Raw genomic sequence first — 22,370 nt, forward strand, 5'->3', positions numbered from 1 at the left:
TACGCTGATACCCCATATGTGGGAGAAAACTACTGTTTGGGCACATGTCGGGGCTCGGAAGGGAAGAAGTGTTGTTTTGGAATGCAGACTTTGATGGAATGGACTGCGGGCGTCACGTTGCATTTCCAGAGCCCCTGATGTGCCTAAACAGTGGAAACCCCCCCAATTCTAACTCCAACCCTAACCTCAACACACCCTTAACCCTAATCCCAACCCTAACCACACCCCTAACCCCAACACACTCCTAACCCCAACACACCCCTAACCCCAACACACCCCTAACCCTAATCCCTAACCTTAATCCCAACCCTAACCATAACCACACCTCTAACCCTAATCCCAACCCACCCCTAACCCCAACACACGCCTAAGCCTAACCACACCCCTAACCCTGACACACCCCTAACCCGACCGTAAACGTAATCCAAATCCTAACCCCAACTCTAGCCCCAACCCTAACTTTAGCTCCAACCCTAACCCTAACTTTAGCCCCATCCCTAACTTTAGCCCCAACCATAAGCATAACTTTAGCCCCAACCCCAACTCTAAAGGGAAAATGGAAATGAATACATTTTTTTAATTTTATTATTTTTCCCTAACTAAGGGGGTGATGAAGGGGGGTTTGATTTACTATTTATAGCGGGTTTTTATAGCGAGTTTTTGTTTGGCAGCTGTTACACATTAAAAGACGCTTTTTATTGCAAAAAATACTTTTTGCGTCACCACATTTTGAGATCTATAATTTTTCCATATTTTGGTCCACAGAGTCATGTGAGGTCTTGTTTTTTTGCGGGACGAGTTGTCGCTATTATTGGTACCATTTTCGGGCACGTGACATTTTCTATCGCTTTTTATTACGATTTTTGTTAGGCAGAATGAACAAAAAAACAGCAATTCAATTATACCGTTCCGCGTTTGGTAAAATTGATAAAGCAGTTTTATTCTTCAGGTTAGTACGATTACAGCGATATATCAGTTACACTTTTTTATGTTTTGGCGCTTTTATACAATAAAAACAATTTTATATAAAAATAATTATATTTGCATAGCTTTATTCTGAGGGCTATAACTTTTATTTTTTTCGCTGATGACACTGTATGGCAGCTTGTTTTTTGTGGGAATAGATGACGTTTTTAGCGGTACCATGTTTATTTATATCCGTCTTTTTGATCGTGTGTTATTCCACTTTTTGTTCGGCGGTATGATGATAAAGCATTGTTTTTTGCCTCGTTTTTTTTTTTTGGTGTTCACTGAAGGGGTTAACTAGTGGGACAGTTTTATAGGTTGGGTCGTTACGGACGCGGCGATACTAAATATGTGTACTTTTATTGTTTTTTTTAAATTTACATAAAGAAATGTATTTATTGGAACAATATATATATTTTTTCTTTATTTAGGATGTTTTTTTTTTTTTATTTTACACATGTTGGTATTTTTTTTTTTCAGTTTTTGACTTTGTCCCAGGGTGGAACATCACTGTATAGTGTCAGATCGCTGATCTGATATTTTGCAAAGCACTATGTTAGATCAGCGATCTGACAGGCAGTGCAGGAGGCTTGCCGACGCCTGCTCTCAGCAGGCGCTTGCAAGCTAACTCCCTGCATGACCTGGAAGGACCCCCGCGGCCATCTTGGATCCGGGGCCTGCAGGGAGGAGGGAGGAGGAGACGCTCGGAACAACGTGATCACATTGCGCAGTTCCGAGTGTCTCAGGGAAGCACGCAGGGAGCCCCCTCCCTGTGCGATGCTTCCTTTGATCGCAGTGTTTCGGGGGTTAATGTGCCGTGTCCGTGACCGCTCCTGGCACATAGTGCCGGATGTCAGCTGTGATAATCAGCTGACACTCGGCCGTGATCAGCTGCCCTCCCCCCGGGAGCGTGGCTGATCGGTGTTGACGTACTATCCTGTTGGTGGTCATACGGGCCCAGGCCACCTCGACGGGATAGTACGTCTGATGTCAGAAAGGGGTTAAAGAATATTTTACCTCACAAAATGTATCCTCTAAGATCTTCTGCTGGTCAAAGAAGAGATGAAATGGGAGAAGACAGCAAATGGGGGAGAGAGAAAGCGCACAGGGGTGAGAGAGACAGAGCACAGGGGGTAGACAGCTCTAACGGGACATCACATGAGGGAAGAACACAGCACAGGAAGGAGAGAGACAGCAGACAAGGGGGATAGCACATAGGATAGACAGGTCAAAGAAAAGAGCACAGACGGGAAAAGACAGCGCATGGGGAAAGAGAGAGTGGATAGGTGGGTGAGCACATGGGGGGGAGATTCTCAACGCTGCAAAGCCTGCCCCCATCGTGACATTACCGCCCTCACGGTGCGATAGCATCAGGCCTCCATATAGTCTGATATTAATGACCTATACTGAGTATAGGCCATTAATAAAGTAAGCCTGGAAAACCCGCGCAGGAGAGTTAGGATTTGTCAAATATAGATGCGGATAGTGACCTGCAGAAAAGAGGTTGCAAGCAAAGAAACCATATAATTTTTAATATTTATCAATGGCTCAAAACGTCCTGTTGGAACTTCTACTAATTATCACATAAGTCACAACGGAACCCTAAAATCATAACTGTAAAGCATTTTTTTGTAACTTCTATTTCTGACTTACTTCTCTTCGTGTTGATTGTCTTCTTGATCGCTTAAGTCTTCATCGTCGACAAGGTGCCCAAATGGCTCAGAAGAAATAGAGACCATATTAGACAGGATTACACGACTGTCGCTGCTCCCCGTCAAGACCAGCTGATCATGGGAGTGGTTGTAACGAACACTCCAAACCCTAAAATTGCAATAAAAAATAATTTCATTAACATTTGCTAACAATAGTGCCTATAACGAGTTGGCTGATGCTGGCCACTCCATTAACCTCATTAAAAATAGAATTTGATTGGCATAATTATGGTCACGTTCCGACTAACTTCTCATTTACTTCTCTCAGTTTTCCTCAAGCTTCACTGCTTAACCTGTGGTGGATACAGCGCTGAGGAGTCGGTAAGCAAACCTCCGACTCCTACTCCTCAATTTCCCTGACTCCTGATTCCACGACTCCGACTCCCCAGCACTGGTCACTACTGAGCATGTACCTAAAGAGCAGCACAGATTCATCTCAGCTAAAAGCCGAGATCCTTAGATCAGGAACAGAACAGACATTTATAAGACATTTTATAACTTTCCCAAATTCTTATGCAAACATATTCAGCACATCCTGCATTGTACTATTGAACCCAATTTATTATATATTTCAGGAGTCGGAGTAGGTCCATTTGATACAACTCCACCAATATGGACACCGAGTCAACGACTCCGACTTCACAGCCCTGGATGGAAACCCCCTTTTATTTGTAACAAAACCGGGGCAACATTTGCCTTTGGGCTACCATCACATTCTCTGATTTCCTTCAATTCTTGACATAGGGATATCAGATTGAGAGCCCCAGTAAACACAGAGTCTGTATAGTAGGCGAGTATAAAGTTTGTCAAATATTCACTGTGCAAAATGTTAAAGCATTATAACTCAGTAATAATAATAAATAATAATTTTTCGTTATTTCTAATCTGGAAACCTCCTTTACATTCAGTCCATTACATCCCTTATTTTTCCACTATACACTGTAAAAATAATGATTTAAAAAAAAATCCATAGCATGACATGTGTTAAAAATATTTTTTCCTACACTCAACGGTGTGAGGTTTCCATAGAAACCCCCGGCTGCACAGGGCTCTGGGGAGTCGTCCATTTTGACCTTCAAGACAGACGCATCGTCTGTTACCGTCTGCTGTAGGAAGCTCTGAATCCTCATCTTTTTAAAAAAAAAAATAACCCAAATAACATTATCGAACCAATCCTGAAAGTACCTAAAATGCTAGAATCTGAGGCAATAATACATTTTTGGTATCACATTAAAAATATGTTGATTTTTTTTATTTTTTCATTATTGTGACGACTTTACTGTTAAAGTGAACCCGTCACCAGATTTGACGGTTATGAGTTATGGCCACCACCTTTTAGGACTGATATACAGCATTCTATAATGTTGTATATCTGCCCCCAACCCGACCTGTAAGACAAGAAAAAGACCTTTTATTATTCTCACCTGTGGGACGGTCCAGTCCAAGGGGCATCGCTGGTCTTGGTCCGGCGCCTCCCTTCTTCTTACAATGCTGTCCTGCTTTTTGCTTCCTGTGGATGACTCATCCCTACATCATCCACACAGTGTCCCTGAGCATGGCTCTCCTGTGCAGGCGAGTGCAGGCGTACTGCTCTGTCCTGACTATGACAGAGTAAATTACTCCAGTACGCATGCGCCACAGCCTCTTTGACCTTTCCCGGCGCGTATGCACTGCAGTACTTTGATGTGCCCTAAAAAGGCAAAGAAGTGCGCCTGCGGAGGAGTGCAATGCTGGTGTAAACTGTGTGGATGACATAGGGCGTGTCATGCACAAGAGGCAAGAAGGAGGACGGCATCACAAGAAGAAGGGAGGCGCTGGACGAAGACCAGTGACACCCCTCAGACGTGACCGCCCCCCCCAAAAAAGCTCTTTTTCTTGCCTTGCATGTCAGGTTGGGGACAGATACACAGCATTATAGAATGATGTATATCAGGGCAGAAAGGTGGTGGCCATATCAGTCAAATCTGGTGACAGGTTCACTTTAAAGATGAAGATCTCATTAAAAATTGTATTACATAATTTTATTCATCTTCAACTTCCTTAACTGTTCACAGTAACAGTAATTTTGACCGGGAGTGCCCAGACTTTTACATGCCACTGTACAAGTAAAACGTCTGTGAAATCAAACTGTCCACTTAGGAAGCAACACTGATTGACAATCAATTTAACATGCTGTTGTGCAAATGGAATAAACAACAGATGGAAATTATTGGCAATTATCAAGACACACTCAATAAAGGAGTGGTTCTGCAGGTGGGGACCACAGACCACATCTCAGTACCAATGCTTTCTGGCTGATGTTTTGGTCACTTTTGAATGTTGGTTGTGCTTTCACACTCGTGGTAGGATGAGACAGACTCTACAACCCACACAAATGGCTCAGGTAGTGCAGCTCACCCAGGATGGCACATCAATACGAGCTGTGGCAAGAAGGTTTGCTGTGTCTGTCAGCGTAGTGTCCAGAGGCTGCAGGCGCTACCAGGAGACAGACCAGTACACCAGGAGACGTGGAGGAGGCTGTAGGAGGGCAACAACCCAGCAGCAGGACCGCTACCTCAGCCTTTGTGCAAGGAGGAACAGGAAGAGCACTGCCAGAGCCCTGCAATATGACCTCTAGCAGGCCACAAATGTGCATGTGTCTGCACAAACGGTTAGAGACTGATACCATGAGGATGGTCTGAGTGCCCGATGTCCACAGATGGGGGTTGTGCTCACAGACCAACACCGTGCAGGACCCTTGGCATTTGCCACAGAACACCAGGATTGGCAAATTCGCCACTGGCGCCCTGTGCTCTTTACAGATGAAAGCAGGTTCACACTGAGCACATGTGACAGACTTGACAGTCTGGTGACGCCGTGGAGAGCAATGTGCTGCCTGCAACATCCTTCAGCATGACCGGTTGGACAGTGGGTTCAGTAATTTTATGGGGTGGCATTGGATGGCCACACAGCCCTCCATGTGCTCACCAGAGGTAGCCTGACTGCCATTGAGTACTGAGATGAGATCCTCAGACCCCTTGTGAGACAATATGCTGGTGCGGTTGGCCCTGGGTTCCTCCTAATGCAGGATAATGCCAGACCTCATGTGGCTGGAGTGTGTCAGCAGTTCCTGCAAGATGAAGGCATTGAAGCTATGGACTGGCCCGCCCGTTCCCCAGACCTGAATCTTTATTGAACACATCTGAGACATCATGTCTCGCACCATCCACCAATGTCACGTTGCACCACAGACTGTCCAGGAGTTGACGGGAGGAGATCCCTCAGGAGACCATCTGTCGCCTCATCAGGAGCATGCACAGGCGTTGTAGGGAGATCATACAGGCACGTGGAGGCCACACACACTACTGAGCATCATTTCCTTTTCTTGAGGCATTACCACTGAAATTGGATCAGCCTGTAACTTCATTTTCCACTTTGATTTTGAGCATCATTCCAACTCCAGACCTCCGTGGGATATTGGTTGTGATTTACGATCATTTTTATGTTTTATTGTTCTCAACATTCCACTATGTAAGGAATAAGGATTTACAACTGGAATATTTCACTAGTGATATCTAGGATGTGGGATTTTAGTTTTCCCTTTTATTCTTTTAAGCTGTGTATACACAATAATAATCTTTATGTTTATATAGCGCTAACATATTCCGCAGCACTTTACAGTTTTGCACACATTATCATCATTTTCCCCAATGGGGCTCACAATCCCTAAATTCCCTATCAGTATGTCTTTGAAATGTGGGAGGAAACCCACGCAAACATACAAACTCCTTGCAGATGTTGTCCAAGGTGGGATTAGAACCCAGGACTCCAGCGCTGCAAGGCCGCAGTGCTATCCACTGCGCCACCGTGCTGCCTTAAAATACTGGATATCTGTATAAAGATATGGAAGTGGGATAAAGCAATAGATTCTGAGTTTTATCTTATTTTTTGTCAGTATATATGAAGAAAAATTAAGATTGGGATTTTTGCATTTCATACAGGTCATCATATTTGGCAAATTGCTAAATAGGAAAATATTATTACCCGTCACCCATTGGAGTAATTTTCTTTTGTTCTCTTTAGGCTCATCAAGCTGCTCCACACATTTATTAGTGATTCATATTTTGAATTTGTTCATAAACTGTAAATTGTTATAATGATTTTGACCCGGAGAGATCACTTCACAATATTTTTTCAGTTTTGAAAAAAAAAAGGATAATAGCTGTATTGTTCTTTTAGCTAACCTTCCTCTAAGTTCATGGGATCGGTTGTTGCAGATAATTTTATAGCAAACTCTAAAATGTTTCTGATACTCCCTCCCCCGACATTTATCTTAGCACATTTACCTTTTCAAATAAAAAGAGAACTTTTTCTTTCCTTTGCGGCATAACTCATGGCTTTTCACTGTTTAAGCCACTTAGGTTTTGATTCTGATTTCCGCTTCCGATACATGAAAAAAGGAGCCTGTCTAGAGTCTACATAAACAAATTATTTAGACTGTACCACCTATATACAGTAGTGTACAAAATAACAGCAGTTCAATATGACTAACCAGATTAATCACTGTTTTTGGTATAAATTATATATTAGCACGTCAAACAATTTACCAGTTGGTGCAGTAGATTCTAAGAAAACCAACAGACTCAGCATTCCTGATTTGCAGGTTTTTGAGTCTCTGTATTAGAATAATTAATTGAAAGGTGATGTGTTCAAAATAATAGCAGTGTGGAGATCAATTAGTGAGGTCAATCATTCTGTGAAGAAACAGGTGTGAATCAGGTGGCCCTTATTTAAGGGTGAAGCCAGGACATGTTGTACATGTATTTCTCCTTGAAAGCCTGAGAAATATGGATCATTCGAGACATTGTTCAGAAGAACATTGTACTTTGATTAGAAAGTTGATTGGAGAGGGTAAAAGTTAAAAAGAAGTGCAGACAATGATCGGCTGTTCATCTAAAATGATCTCCAATGCTTTAAACTGGAAAGCCAAACCAGAGAGACGAGGAAGAAAACAGAAGACTACTAGTGATGAGCGAGTGCACTCGTTGCTCGGGTGGTCCCCGAGTATTTATGATTGCTCGGAGATTTAGTTTTCATTGCCGCAGCTGAATGATTTGCGGCTACTAGCCTGCTTGATTACATGTGGGGTTTCCCTAGAAACCAGGCAACCCCCACATGTACTGAGGCTGGCTAATAGATGTAAATCATGCAGCTGTGTCAAGGAAAACTAAATCTCCGAGCAGTCAAATACTCAGAGACCACTTGAGCAACGAGTACACTCGCTCATCACTAAAGACCACCATTCGAATGGATGGAAGAAGAGCCAGAATGGCAAAGGCTCAGCTAATGATCAAAGACCATCTCAAGCTACCTGTGAGGATGATGATGGTTAGAAGACACCTGTGTGACACTAATCTCTTAGCAAGAAGTCTCCACAAAGTCCCACTGTCAAAAAACAGACATGTACTGAAGCGGATGCAATTTGCCAAAGAACATATCAACTGGCCTAAAGAGAAATGGAGAAACATTTTGTGGACCGATGAAAGAAAATCGTTCTTTTTCGGTCGAAGGGCTGCAGACAGTTCGTCAGACAAACCCAAAACTGTATTCAAGCCACAGTACACCCTGAAGACAGTGAACCATGGTGGTGCAAGCATCATGACATGGGCATGTTTCTCTTACTATGGTGCCGGACCTATTTACCGCATACCAGCGATCATGGACCAGTCTGCATATATTAAAATACTTGAAGAGGTCATGTTGCCTTACACTGAAAAGGATGTGCCCTTGAAGGGGGTGTTTCAACAAGACAACGACCCTAAACACACCAGTAAATGAGCAAAATCTTGGATCCAATCCAACAAAATTGAGGTTATGGAATGGCTAGCCCAATCCCTGGACCTTAATCCGATAGAACAGTTTGTGTGGTGACATGAAAAATTGTGGGATGTAGTCCAAGCATACTGGCCTGGAATAACAGTTGACAGGTGTCAGAAGTTAGTTGACTTTATGCAACATAGATGTGAAGCAGTTCTAAAAATCCTCAAATAGTACATATTGTGAGGTTGTAAAGACACATGCAGACACTGCTATTTTTTTACAGCCCAATGATCATTTTTTGTTATTTTCTGTAAAGTAGTTAAAAATTATATACAATTCTCTGCATGTTTTGAATTAGAAAACAGTGTGTAATGTTCCCAATGCATGGAAATAAAAACTAGTATAAAGATGTTGTGATTAACTCAAGTTTTTGAACACACTGCTATTATTTTGAACGCTAATGTAAAAAAAAATAGTTGTAAAGGAAAACAATTTGTCAATATATATTTTCCAAAAAAACATTCATGAAAAGTACGAAGTAGGGAGGAAGGTAAGCCATGTAATACAGTAATGTAAGAAATCTGAAGGTGGTTATTTTTTAAAGTAGAAAAGGCTTTAACATAAAAAAACCCTACTAAACCAGGTCAGTCTGCTTACTCTCCTGCAGCTGCTTACAAGCATCCTATCCACGTTGCTGCTGCAGCCAATCATTTGCTTAAGCAGTCCCAACATTTTAATCAGCATTGTTAGTTATAGAGAAAAGGCAATATGTTAAATAAGCTGCAATCAATCAACTCAGTATCATTACAATATTTTAATAACCAAATGTCCAACATAGAAGTTGACTTGACACCATACTTGTAGTCATTTTATTATGTATTTTAGAGCACCATTGATTCCATGGTGCTGTACATGACAAAGGGGTTACATACAAAATACTAATAAATTACAATGAACAAACAGACTGGTTCAGAGGGGAGAGGGCCCTGCCCTTGCGGGCTTACAGTCTGCAGGATAATGGGGAAGCAGCAAAACAGCAGGTTGGAAGGGTTGCAGCAGTTTTGATGGCGGTGAGGTGGCAGGGGGGTCAGTGCAGGCAGTAAGCTTTCTTGAAGAAATCGCTTGAATGTTTGCTGGTTCCTTTTCCCAATAGCAGTTCAGTAGTCCATTTATTCCTTCTTTACCATCATTTTGCACTTTTGGATGTGTGGTTTAGGTCATCATTGTTTGGTAGGACCCATTTTGTCAGACATAAACCTAGTTTTCTTACACTTGGGAGAACAATCTCTCTAAAAATGCTCTGACAATTTTCTGATTTCATTGTTCCTGTAACATCTTCAAAGCCTTCAGTCCCAAAGTTGGAAAGCGTAACTTGTGCCATAGCTCAATCCCTCTCTTTTATATGCCTTTCTGTAAGCAGTGGAGTCCTCTTTGGCTTTTGCCAATATATCCCTGTTTTGTTCAGTTTGTGGCATATGGTACAGGAGGAAAGCATAGACACCAGATGTCTCTAGCTCAGCCTGGTGATCTCTGGATGTTGTAAGCGGTTCTTTTAAAACATTTCAAACAAACTTACTCATCCATTTTCCTGTTTCCACCACATCCTTGAAGGTTCATGACTAGGGTTGAGCGACTTTCATTTTTTTAAGATCGAGTCGGGTTTTGCGAAACCAGACTTTGTCCAAAGTCGAGTCGAGTGCAGTCGGCCGATTATCGCGAAAAGTCGGGGATCGACCGAAACATGAAACCCAATGCAAGTCAATGGGAAAGCATAGTCGGCAGTGAGTGGAGGCCAGGAAAACACCTACAGTGCCCATTTTAATGCCAAAAACATCCATTCTTGTTTCTGAAGCTTGCCAATCTTAATTAACTTTATAATAATAGTTGGGCATTGGAAATTGGGGGTCATTTGGCAAAAGTGGGGGGTAGGGCTGGTTCAAGGTTTTAGTGGGCCCAGGAAACGTGGACTACGTCACGGCGGTGGAGCAGGGAGAGGTAAGTATTTCAACGTTGCAAGTGCTGTGATCCTGAGCAAGCAGGGGGGGCCCACTCGTTCGCATTGGCGCTGGCACAGGGCCCCTCAAAGTACAGCGGTGTGTTTGCACGGCGGGGGCACCTCCCACCGGCAGCGACACTTTTGCGTACTCTGAGGGGCCCTGTGCCTGTGACGTCGCCAACGAGTATGCCCCCTACCTGTTAAAGAAACCTGCACTTTCATCTGCACCTTCCTCTTTGTCCCTGTGTAAGGTGGTATAGTATGCGGGAAGGGGAACCTGACTTTCAGCAGGGTCAGATTGTGGCTGTGTAGCGTGCAAGGGGAATGTACTGGACTGGGTCAAAGTACCACAAGACTCATGTAGCACCGGCTGGGCAATGGGCAGGATGAGGAGGAAACACTGATATAGGGCCAAATAATAAAGTGGGCTAAATGCAATTCAAAATTGGTAACAGGACTAACCAGGCAGCATTGCTTAGTTCAGTGGAGGACAACTGTAATGAGAGGCAGACACAGTTAGTAGGCCCAAATAATAAAGTGGGCAAAATAAAGTTCAAAATTGGTAACAGGAGTAAACAGGCGGCACTGCTTTGTTCAGTGGAGAACACCTTTGAGCGGCAGACACCGTTAGTAGGCCCAACCCAACTAGTAGGCCCTATGCAGTTTAATATTACAAATGAAGGCCGAAAGCCTGAAGATTAAAGGTCAGGAAAATAACACAGGACAACACCAAGGTGCGGCACACACCGTTAGTAGGCACCAACCACCAATTTTTAAAAACAACTACTTAATGAGAGCCAGAAGGTTGAAGCTCAGACAAGGAAACCTGGAGGAGAACACCCAGGAGGAGGAGAACACCCAGGAGGTGGAGAACACCCAGGAGGAGGCGAACACCCAGGAGGAGGCGAACACCCAGGAGGAGGAGAACACCCAGGAGGAGGCGAACACCCAGGAGGAGGCGAACACCCAGGAGGAGGAGAACACCAGGGAGCGGCAAACACCGTTACTAGGCCCTAACCACCAATTTTTTTTAAAAAAGCACTTAATGAGAGCCAGAAGGTTGAAGCTCAGATTTATACAGTGGGGGACAACACCAGGGAGCGGTAGACACCGTTACTAGGCCCTAACCACCAATTTTTTTTTAAAAAAGCACTTAATGAGAGCCAGAAGGTTGAAGCTCAGATTTATACAGTGGAGGACAACACCAGGGAGTGGCAGACACCGTTACTAGGCCCTAACCACCAATTTTTTTTAAAAAAGCACTTAATGAGAGCCAGAAGGTTGAAGCTCAGATTTATACAGTGGAGGACAACACCAGGGAGCGGCAGACACCGTTACTAGGCCCTAACCAGCAATTTGTTTTTAAAAAGCACTTAATGAGAGCCAGAAGGTTGAAGCTCAGATTAATACAGTGGAGGACAACACCAGGGAGCGGCAGACACCGTTACTAGGCCCTAACCACCAATTTTAAAAAAAAAAACACTTAATGAGAGCCAGAAGGTTGAAGCTCAGATTTATACAGTGGAGGACAATTTGAATTAGGGACTGCAGACAGACTTAGTAGGCTGTCCCCTGTGGACCATGCATCCACCACATTAACCCATTGCGCCGTAATGGACACGTAACCTTCCGTGGCCATGCCTACAGGTCCATGCGTCTGTTGTCAGGTGCACCTTTGTACTCACAGATTACCAGAGTGCATGGACAATGCGGTCTTTTACATGCTGGCGGAAGGTTGGGATGGCTTTTCTCGCAAAAGAAGTGTCGACTGGTTAGCTTGTAGCGTGGTACAGTTTAGTCCATCATGGCTTTATTAATATTAAATAAAATATATAAATAGGCTCTATGCAGTTTTTAATAGGTTACATGGGTACACAGGCAGCATTGTTGTGGTCAGTGGAGGAGGATTGCAAGGAGGGACCGCAGACAGGCTTACTAGGCCTAAAATAAATAAAAATAGGCTCAGGCACTTAGAGTTATCTCGCAGGGGTACACAGGCAGCATTAGTGTGGTCAGCGGAGGACGATTGCAAGGAGTGTCTGACACAGTTAGTCCAAATAGATGTTAATGTCTCGCAAAACAACAAAACAAAAAAAACAAAAGTGTGGCATACTTAGGGTACTGTCACACAGTGGCACTTTGATCGCTCCGACGGCACGATCTGTGACGCTGCAGCGTCGCTTGATTATCGCTCCAGCGTCGTAGACTGCGGTCACACTTTGCAATGCACGGCGGTGGAGCGATAATTTCATGACATAGTTGCGATGTAGAAGTCATACGGGACATTGGGAATATCGTGCACACCTTTGTTACACGCTGCGATCATGCCGCCACAGCGGGACACTTGACGCCGAAATAAAGTTTCAAACGATCTGCTACGACGTACGATTCTCAGCGGGGTCCCTGATCGCAGTAGTGTGTCAGACACAGCGATATCGTAACTATATCGCTGGAACGTCACGGATCGTGCCGTTGTAGCGACCAAAGTGCCACTGTGTGACAGTACCCTTAGGTACAGGGGTGGGCTCATCTGCTGAGTTTCTGACATAGTAATTTGGCAGTAAGTATTTACTGGTGTCAATATAGGACACTGACCCAGACTACTTTAACTAGCATCATAGATGTCAACAAATTGGTATTATCAGTGCCAGGCATTGAATGATGTCAGCGCATAGACTAAACATTGGTGGAGCTGTGAGAGATAATTTTGCACGTGGTAGAGCACAGTTTGAGCTGGGGGGGTGAACTCTCTTGTGGCCGGCGGTACCGTCCCAGGGCCCCTCATGTTACAACGGTGTGTCTGACGTTGGGTGCGCGCCACCACCGCCAGAGACACTTTATTGTACTATGAGGGACCCAGTGGCAGTGCCGGCGACCAAAAGCGGGCACACCCACCTCTTCAGACAAACGGCACTCTAACGGGTGCTTGCGCCAAGTGGCGAGACCACGGCCCCGTGGGCGGAGTTTTCCCATTGAGGGAGGTGTAAACATGTCGTATGCTGGACAAACAGCTGCTGCAAATTAAGAGATTGGAACACTCAGTAAGACCAGTCCACAAGCAAGACCTTTTTATAGAAAAGCTAGGTGTCAGCCGGGAAAGGTGGGGCAAAATAGTTTGAAATCCAGGAGTGGTTCATTTTAATGAAGGTGAGATCATCCACATTTTGGGTAGCCAGACGAGTCCTTTTTTCGGTTAATATTGAACCAGCAGCACTGAATACTCTTTCTGATAGCACACTAGCTGCTGGGCAAGCAAGCTCCTGCAATGCATATTCTGCCAATTCAGGCCAGGTGTCTAATTTGGATGCCCAGTAATCAAATGGGAATGACGGTTGAGGGAGAACATCGATAAGGGATGAAAAATAGTTAGTAACCATACTGCACAAATGTTGTCTCCTGTCACTTTGAATAGATGCTGCAGTACCTGTCCTGTCTGTGGTCATTGAGAAATCACTCCACAACCTGGTCAGAAAACCCCTCTGTCCAACGCCACTTCTGATTTGTGCACCTCTAACACCTCTGCCCTGTAGCCCCCTGCAGCTTGTGTGAGAACCATCACCGGCGCTGTGTGCTGGGAATGCCTGAATCAAACGGTCGACAAGAGTTGCTTGTTTGGTTGCTAATATTTGTTCGAGGTTCTCATGTGGCATAATATTTTGCAATTTGCCTTTATAGCGAGGGTCATGGATGCAGGCCAACCAGTAATCGTCATCGGTCATCATTTTAATAATGCGTGGGTCCCTTTTGAGGATACGTAAGGCATAATCCGCCATGTGGGCCAAAGTTCCAGTTGTCAAATCTGCGGTTGTGCTGGTTTGAGGGGCAGTTACAGGCAAATCTACGTCACTTGTCTCCCTTAAAAAACCAGAACCCGGCCTTGCAACGCCACTAATTTCTGTTGGCCCAGGAGAAGCTTCCTCATTAAAAAAGTACTCATCCCCATCATCCTCCTCATCCTCTTCGCCCGCTACCGCGTCCTCTACACGGCCCTGACCAGACAATGGCTGACTGTCATCAAGGCTTTCCTCTTCCTCGGCTGCAGACGCCTGCTCCTTTATGTGCGTCAAACTTTGCATCAGCAGACGCATTAGGGGGATGCTCATGCTTATTATGGCATTGTCTGCACTAACCAGCCGTGTGCATTCCTCAAAACACTGAAGGACTTGACACAGGTCTTGTAGCTTCGACCACTGCACACCTGACAACTCCATGTCTGCCATCCAACTGCCTGCCCGTGTATCCTCCCACAAATACATAACAGCATGCCTCTGTTCGCACAGTCTCTGAAGCATGTGCAGTGTGGAGTTCCACCTTGTTGCAACGTCGATGATTAGGCGATGCTGGGGAAGGTTCAAAGACCGCTGATAGTTCTGCATACGGCTGGAGTGTACGGGCGAACGGCGGATATGCGAGCAAAGTCTGCGCACTTTGAGGAGCAGGTCGGGTAACCCCGGATAACTTTTCAGGAAGCACTGCACCACCAGGTTTAAGGTGTGAGCCAGGCAAGGAATGTGTTTCAGTTGGGAAAGGGCTATGGCAGCCATGAAATTCCTTCCGTTATCACTCACTACCTTGCCTGCCTCAAGATGTACAGTGCCCAGCCATGACTGAGTTTCTTTCTGCAAGAACTCAGACAGAACTTCCGCGGTGTGTCTGTTGTCGCCCAAACACTTCATTGCCAATACAGCCTGCTGACGCTTGCCACTAGCTGTCCCATAATGGCACACCTGGTGTGCAACAGTGGCAGCTGCGGATGGAGTGGATGTGCGACTGCGGTCTGTGGACGAGCTCTCGCTTCTGCAGGAGGACGAGGAAGAGGAGGAGGGGGGGCGAACGCCTACAGCCAACTCTTTCCTTGACCGTGGGCTAGGCAGAACTGTCCCAATATTGCTGTCCCCGTGGACCCTGCATCCACCACATTCACCCAGTGTGCCGTGATGGACACGTAACGTCCCTGGCCATGCCTACTGGTCCATGCATCTGTTGTCAGGTGCACCTTTGTAGTCACAGACTGCCTGAGTGCATGGACGATGCAGTCTTTAACATGCTGTTGGAGGGCTGGGATGGCTTTTCTAGAAAAGAAGTGTCGACTGGGTAGCTCGTAGCGTGGTACAGCGTAGTCCATCAGCGCTTTGAAAGCTTCGCTTTAAACTAACCGGTAGGGCATCATCTCTAATGAGATTAGTCTAGCAATGTGGGCGTTCAAACCCTGTGTACGCGGATGCGAGGATGAGTACTTCCTTTTCCTAACAAGAGTCCCATGTAGGGTGAGCTGGACTGGAGAGCTTGAGATCGTGGAACTAGCGGTGGTGCCGGTGGACATGGCAGACTGAGAGAGGGTTGGAGATGGTATTCTTGCCGGTGCCCTACATGCAGTGTTTCCTACTACGAACCTGGTGATTCCCTGACTGCTTTGGCCTGGAGACAAAAGCTGCACAGATACTGCAGTTGTTGCGGGAAATGGTGGGCTTACAGTGAGGGAAGGGATGTAGCGTTGCTGACTAGCTTCATTGGCCGAGGGTGCTGAAACCTTTAGGCACGTTTGGTAGTTAGTCCAGGCTTGCAAATGCATGGTGGATAAATGTCTATGCATGCAACTTGTATTTAGACTTTTAAGATTCTGACCTCTGCTTAAGGTAGTTGAACATTTTTGACAGATGACTTTGCGCTGATCATTTGGATGTTGTTTAAAAAAATGCCAGACTGCACTCTTTCTACTATCGGATACCTTTTCAGGCATTGCAGACTGAGCTTCTTTAACCGGATGGCCACGCTGTCCTCCAACTGGTTTTGGTTTTGCCACGCGTTTTTGGCCAAATACGGGCCCGGCAGATGGAACCTGTTGTGATGTTGATGCCTGCTGCGGCTCCTCCTCCTCCGCTTCAGAACTACTGCCGCCTGCACCCTGTTCCCCCAATGGCTGCCAATCGGGGTCAACAACTGGGTCATCTATGACCTCCTCTTCTATCTCGTGTGCAACTTCGTCTGTGTCACCGTGTAAGCCGGTGGTATAGCGTTCGTGACGGGGCACCATAGTCTCAGCTGGGTTTGATTCTGGCTCAGTACACTGCGAGGGCAATGTTCTGGTCTGAGTCAAAGGAACAGCATAGTAATCTGGCTGTGGCTGTGCATCAGTGCACTCCATGTCCGATTCAACTTCTAATGGGCATGGCCTGTTAACTGTTTCACTGTCTAACCCAGGAACGGTATGTGTAAAGAGCTCCATGGAGTAACCCGTTGTGTCTCCTGATGCATCCTTCTCTCTTGTTCTGGGTGAAGAAGACAAGGAAGCGACTTGTCCCTGACCGTGAACATCCACTAACGACGCGCTGCTTTTACATTTAGCACTTTCAGAGGAGGCAAAAGAGCTAGAGGCTGAGTCAGCAAGGAAAGCCAAAACTTGTTCTTGCTGCTCCGGCTTTAAAAGCGGTTTTCCTACTCCTAGAAAAGGGAGCGTTCGAGGCCTTGTGTAGCCAGACGACGAACCTGGCTCAACAACTCGAGACTTACGTGCTGTACTGCTTTTACCAGGACCACCTGATGCTCCACCACCACTACCATCATTACCAGCTGACAATGACCGCCCACGGCCACGACCTCTTCCACCAGACTTCCTCATTGTTTGCAAAACGTAACCTAAGTAACGGTATTTGTTACTGTAAAACAACTTATAAGGTGAACTCTAACTTCTGTAGGATTTATATACACCTTTATAGGTGGCTGACACTCAAAGGAAAACCAGGCCCAATGTTACACACTAGGTTTTCTGTTCCCCAATAATTTGAGACAGATGGCACACACAGGACCGGCACTCAAGCAGAAATGCCAATCTTAATCTCCCACGATTTTTTTTTTTTTTTCAGGGAGAATAAAAAAAAAAAAAAATGGCCCAGTATTACACACTAGGTTTTCTGTGGCACACAATGAGAGACAGATGCCACACACAGCAATGGCACAGAGGCAGACTTGCCAATCTTTATCTCCCACTATTGATTTATTTTTGTTTTCAGGGAGAATTTACCCCCCCCAAAAAAAAATGGCCCAGTATTACACACTGGTTTTCTGTGGCACACAATGAGAGACAGATGCCACACACAGCAATGGCACAGAGGCAGACTTGCCAATTTTTATCTCCCACTATTGATTTATTTTTGTTTTCATGGAGAATTTACCCCCCCCCCCCAAAAAAAAATGGCCCAGTATTACACACTGGTTTTCTGTGGCACACAATGAGAGACAGATGCCACACACAGCAATGGCACAGAGGCAGACTTGCCAATCTTTATCTCCCACTATTGATTTATTTTTGTTTTCAGGGAGAATTTACCCCCCCCCAAAAAAAAATGGCCCAGTATTACACACTGGTTTTCTGTGGCACACAATGAGAGACAGATGCCACACACAGCAATGGCACAGAGGCAGACTTGCCAATCTTTATCTCCCACTATTGATTTATTTTTGTTTTCAGGGAGAATTTACCCAAAAAACAAAAAATGGCCCAGTATTACACACTGGTTTTCTGTGGCACACAATGAGAGACAGATGCCACACACAGCAATGGAACAGAGGCAGACTTGCCAATCTTTATCTCCCTGCAGTAATCTCAGAAAAGTATGGCAGGCAGCTATAAAAAGGACAGCTGCACACAAAAGTGTGGACAAACAAACAATATAGCTGTGCAGAAAGGAAGGAACAACAGGATTTGTGCTTTGAAAAAAGCAGTTGGTTTGCACAGCGGCGTACACACACAGCAACGCAGCTATCAGGGAGCCTTCTAGGGCAGCCCAATGAGCTACAGCGCTGAGGAAAAAAAAATGTAGCTTCCACTGTCCCTGCAAACAAAAGGTGGTGTTGGACAGTGGAAATCGCCCAAGCACAAGCGGTTTGGGGGTGAATGTACCCTGCCTAACACTGTCTATCCCTGCTTCTGACGAAGCAGCACCTCTCCCTACGCTCAGATCAGCAGCAGTAAGATGGCGGTCGGCGGGAACGACCCTTTATAGCCCCTGTGACGCCGCAGAAAGCAAGCCAATCACTGCAGTGCCCTTCTCTAAGATGGTGGGGACTGAGAACTATGTCATCACGCTGCCCACACTCTGCGTCCACCTTCATTGGCTGAGAAATGGCGCTTTTAGCGTCATTGAAACGCGACTTTGGCGCGAAAGTCGCGTACCGCATGACCGACCCCACACAGGGATCGGGTCAGGTTTCATGAGACGCCGACTTTGCCAAAAGTCGGCGACTTATGAAATTGACCGATCCGTTTCGCTCAACCCTATTCATGACTGTTCCATTAGTAGGAAACCTCTCGATAACATTTCAAACTGATGACACCTGGATGCCAGGGTCTTTGGCGAAAGACCAGTAGCCCACAGGCTGCTTATGCTTGGAGATGATAGCATTTCTGGTCTGCTTAGGGTACCGTCACACTCAGCGACGCTGCAGCGATATAGACAACGAGCCGATCGCTGCAGCATCGTTGTTTAGGTCGCTGGGGAGCTGTCACACAGACAGCTCTCTCCAGCGACCAACGATCAGGGGAACGACTTCGACATCGTTGAAACTGTCTTCAACGATACTGAAGTCCCCCTGCAGCACCCGGGTAACCAGGGTAAACATCGGGTTACTAAGTGCAGGGCCGCGCTTAGTAACCAGATATTTACCCTGGTTACCATTGTAAAAGTTAAAAAAAAACACTACATACTCATTTTCTGATGTCTGTCACGTCCCCCGGCGTCCACAGGGTTACGCGCTGCTGCTCAGAGCTTCCTGCACTTAATGTGTCAGCACGGCCGGAAAGCAGAGCACAGCGATGACGTCACCACTGTTACTGCCGGCGCTGACACATTCAGTGCAGGGAGCTCTGAGCAGCAGCGCGTAACCCTGTGGACGCCGGGGGACGTGACAGACATCAGAAGGTGAGTATGTACTGTTTTTTTTTTTTACTTTTACAATGGTAACCAGGGTAAATATCGGGTTACTAAGCGCGGCCCTGCGCTTAGTAACCCGATGTTTATCCTGGTTACAAGTGAACACATCGCTGTATTGGCGTCACACACTCCGATCCAGCGATGGACAGCGGGTGATCAGCGACAAAATAAAGTTCTGGACTTCTAGCTCCGACCAGCGATATCACAGCGGGATCCAGATCACTGCTGCGTGTCAAACACAACGAGATCGCTATCCAGGACGCTGCAACGTCACGGATCGTCGTCGTTCTCGCTGCAAAGTCGCTTAGTGTGAAGGTACCTTTAGACCACTTTCTTATCTTTGCCATTCATAGGCTAATTAAAGTCATGAGAACACTGACAAAGTGGGGACAGGTGAGTTTTATTTTTTAGTTAATCACAGGGTTAGCGTAATTTTGTCATATGTCCTGAATTTTTAAACATTTTTTCCGGACAAGTTTTTCTTTTTGTGCCTTGTGCCTTTTCTCTTATATTCTGGAATACCTATAATGATGATCACAGCTTTATGCCATATAGAAGAATCACTGCGGAGGGCAGTAACCGGATCCAGCAATCACTTTAGTAGATGGAACATAACCACCTGTAGGTAAGTAAGCAGACCAGTTTGGACAACCAGAGTTGTGTCAAATTAGTCAATGAGTAATGATAGCTATTTTAATTTAAAGCATTCCCTGTCAAATATATCAAAACAATGTCAGCCAAGTGCTCATTAGGCTGGCAGATAGGGCAAGCCAAACATATTAGGTGGTTGACGTCCGAAAGATCGTTCGGGTAACAACCATCTGAGCCGAATCTCCCATTCACAGGAGCACTCGTTTGTGGAAGTGGTCCTGTGTTCTCTATAAGAAAGTGTCATGGGGTGACTGTGGAATAGCAAATGGGATCCTATACTGTCCCTCAGGCTAGGGGTCTCTGGCTATCCCTGTCCCCAGGATTACCCCTGAAGGTGGGGATGCCTGGGTCTCATCTCATCTAATCTGTTAAGTGTATGGAGAGAAGACAGACAGGGCAAAACAGAACCCAGTCACACAGCACTTTCACAGGGATAAACACTAAGGAATACAAGTGGAAAAGCCAGTGAGGCAATAAAGTAACATAAAAACACCAATGGAAAAGGAAAGGATCCACCAAACACTACTTGCAACAACTTTGGAATAACCAGTAAACCCAAGATGTGTCTTCCTCTCCAGATCAGGATAGACCAACTATAGCTGGCATTATCTGCATAACAAAACCACCATATGTAGGAGTGCAGACATGACTGGTTCTCCCACAGCATGTGGCTAAAGGAGAATAACAATTCTAGCCCAGCAAATATTTAACTCTTGCTAACCTGCCTTGGAGCTGCAGCCAAGCTGCAGAGTCGATGCCCAAATCACCCTGCGTTGATTATAGAATCAATGGAATTAGGAGGAAGAGTGTAAAAATACGTGGACTGCAAAAACCCTGACGCCGCCATGACAGTTGGTTGCAAAAATCACCTTGTGACAGAAAGCAGCTGACTGACACGTTGACCGGTAGTTTATCTCAGGAGGACAACGCAGTACACAGTCTCAAATCGTACATGTCTGATCAACATCACCGTCGCCATAATTTAGCTGGTACCCCCATACACATTATATCCGATGGCGGAATCCTGAATCATCGGGTTTGGCTGATATAAGTCTAATGCCATCTTAATTCTCCGGAGCCTACCACATAAATATGCTTCCTTGAACATGTATATTTCAATGAACCCAATGGCTGGATTGGCAGGGGTTTGTCTAATGTGTATGGGAACTTTTACATTTTTACTACTTTATAAGCAGAATTTATAAGCATTGTTCTTATTTAAACCTTATGTTCTGGAAACAATACCAAAAATGAAAAGTGTGTGTGTGTGCCAAGGTAACATGATGAGTTATACTATGCAATCACAATGGGCTTCCAGGTGATCTGGGAGACTTACTTTAACTGTTATTTCAAGTCATGCCAGTCTAACACCGATGTGGAGTAAGATGTGCCGGGCGCTTAATAAATTTGGTGCATCTTTTGCTTTTGGTGTGCCCGAGCTTGAAATTTACCCTTGCTATGCACTATAATTTACAATCCATCATAAAGTATAGTAAGTCTGTCAGGCTGTGGTTGGTCGTGTCCTCCCCACTAAACCCTGCCACCAATTTCCAGCTACTCATGGTAATTTTTTGATCTGAAGAGTGCAAATCAAACTTTGTGTCCTTTCTACGTTAAAAAGTGACACAGATTTTTCATGCTCTAAAATACTTCTGCATAACCAGACAGGGTTGAACTTTAGGGTGAGTGGCAATCCTAAATGTCATAATTGACCTTTGAAGGGCCTTGCCACATGACTTAGGAAAGGGTTAATATTGACCTTTAGGAAATAAAAGGGTTATACTGGACTATATTTTTTTTTACGATGGGCCTTAAAGAAATGTAGCTGCTAAGTACTTGCCTGTTTGGCCCACCACCAATCTCTACCAGCTCAGACAGGTGACGGACCACTCCTGCCGGCAATTCTCCAGCTTCCGCTGACGTTGTGACAGCAAAGCAGATTCTTCTCCTCCACTCTCTTTTGTTGATGGAGCATGATTGAAAATGTCATGAAAATGTCCCTGGTGCCTGTGGGAAGCCGGCCAGTCAATCAGCATGACGATGGCACGTACACCCTGTCAACAGCGTAGCCCAGAGGACGGGATGCTATTTCAATGGGAAGCAACAGGATTGCTGGCAGGAGAAGTCAGTGATCGTTCTGAACCGGCGCCAGTAAGAACAGGCAGGCAATTCGCAAATACCTGCCTATCAGTTCTTAGGCTCATAGTAAAATAAATAAATAAAATAAAATAGTCCTAGATAACCCCTTTAATAAGTGGCACAAGAGTCCCTATTCTCTTCCCCTCTGTCGAGGCTATTATAATAGATGGGGGAACA

At 45.3% G+C, this 22,370-nt stretch overlaps 1 protein-coding gene across 1 annotated transcript in view; it reads right to left on the minus strand.

Annotated features, from left to right (window-relative positions):
* The window catches only part of EIPR1 (EARP complex and GARP complex interacting protein 1), a 285,030-nt gene that overhangs the window by 11,444 nt on the left and 251,216 nt on the right, over positions 1 to 22,370 (minus strand). Inside the window, exon 8 of the mRNA XM_077291375.1 lies at positions 2,620 to 2,787. Within this exon, the coding sequence (XP_077147490.1) occupies positions 2,620 to 2,787 (168 nt within the window). The remainder of the gene's footprint in view (positions 1 to 2,619; positions 2,788 to 22,370) is intronic.

The sequence above is a fragment of the Ranitomeya variabilis genome, chromosome 2 (genome assembly GCF_051348905.1).
Source record: "Ranitomeya variabilis isolate aRanVar5 chromosome 2, aRanVar5.hap1, whole genome shotgun sequence".
NCBI lineage: Eukaryota > Metazoa > Chordata > Amphibia > Anura > Dendrobatidae > Ranitomeya > Ranitomeya variabilis.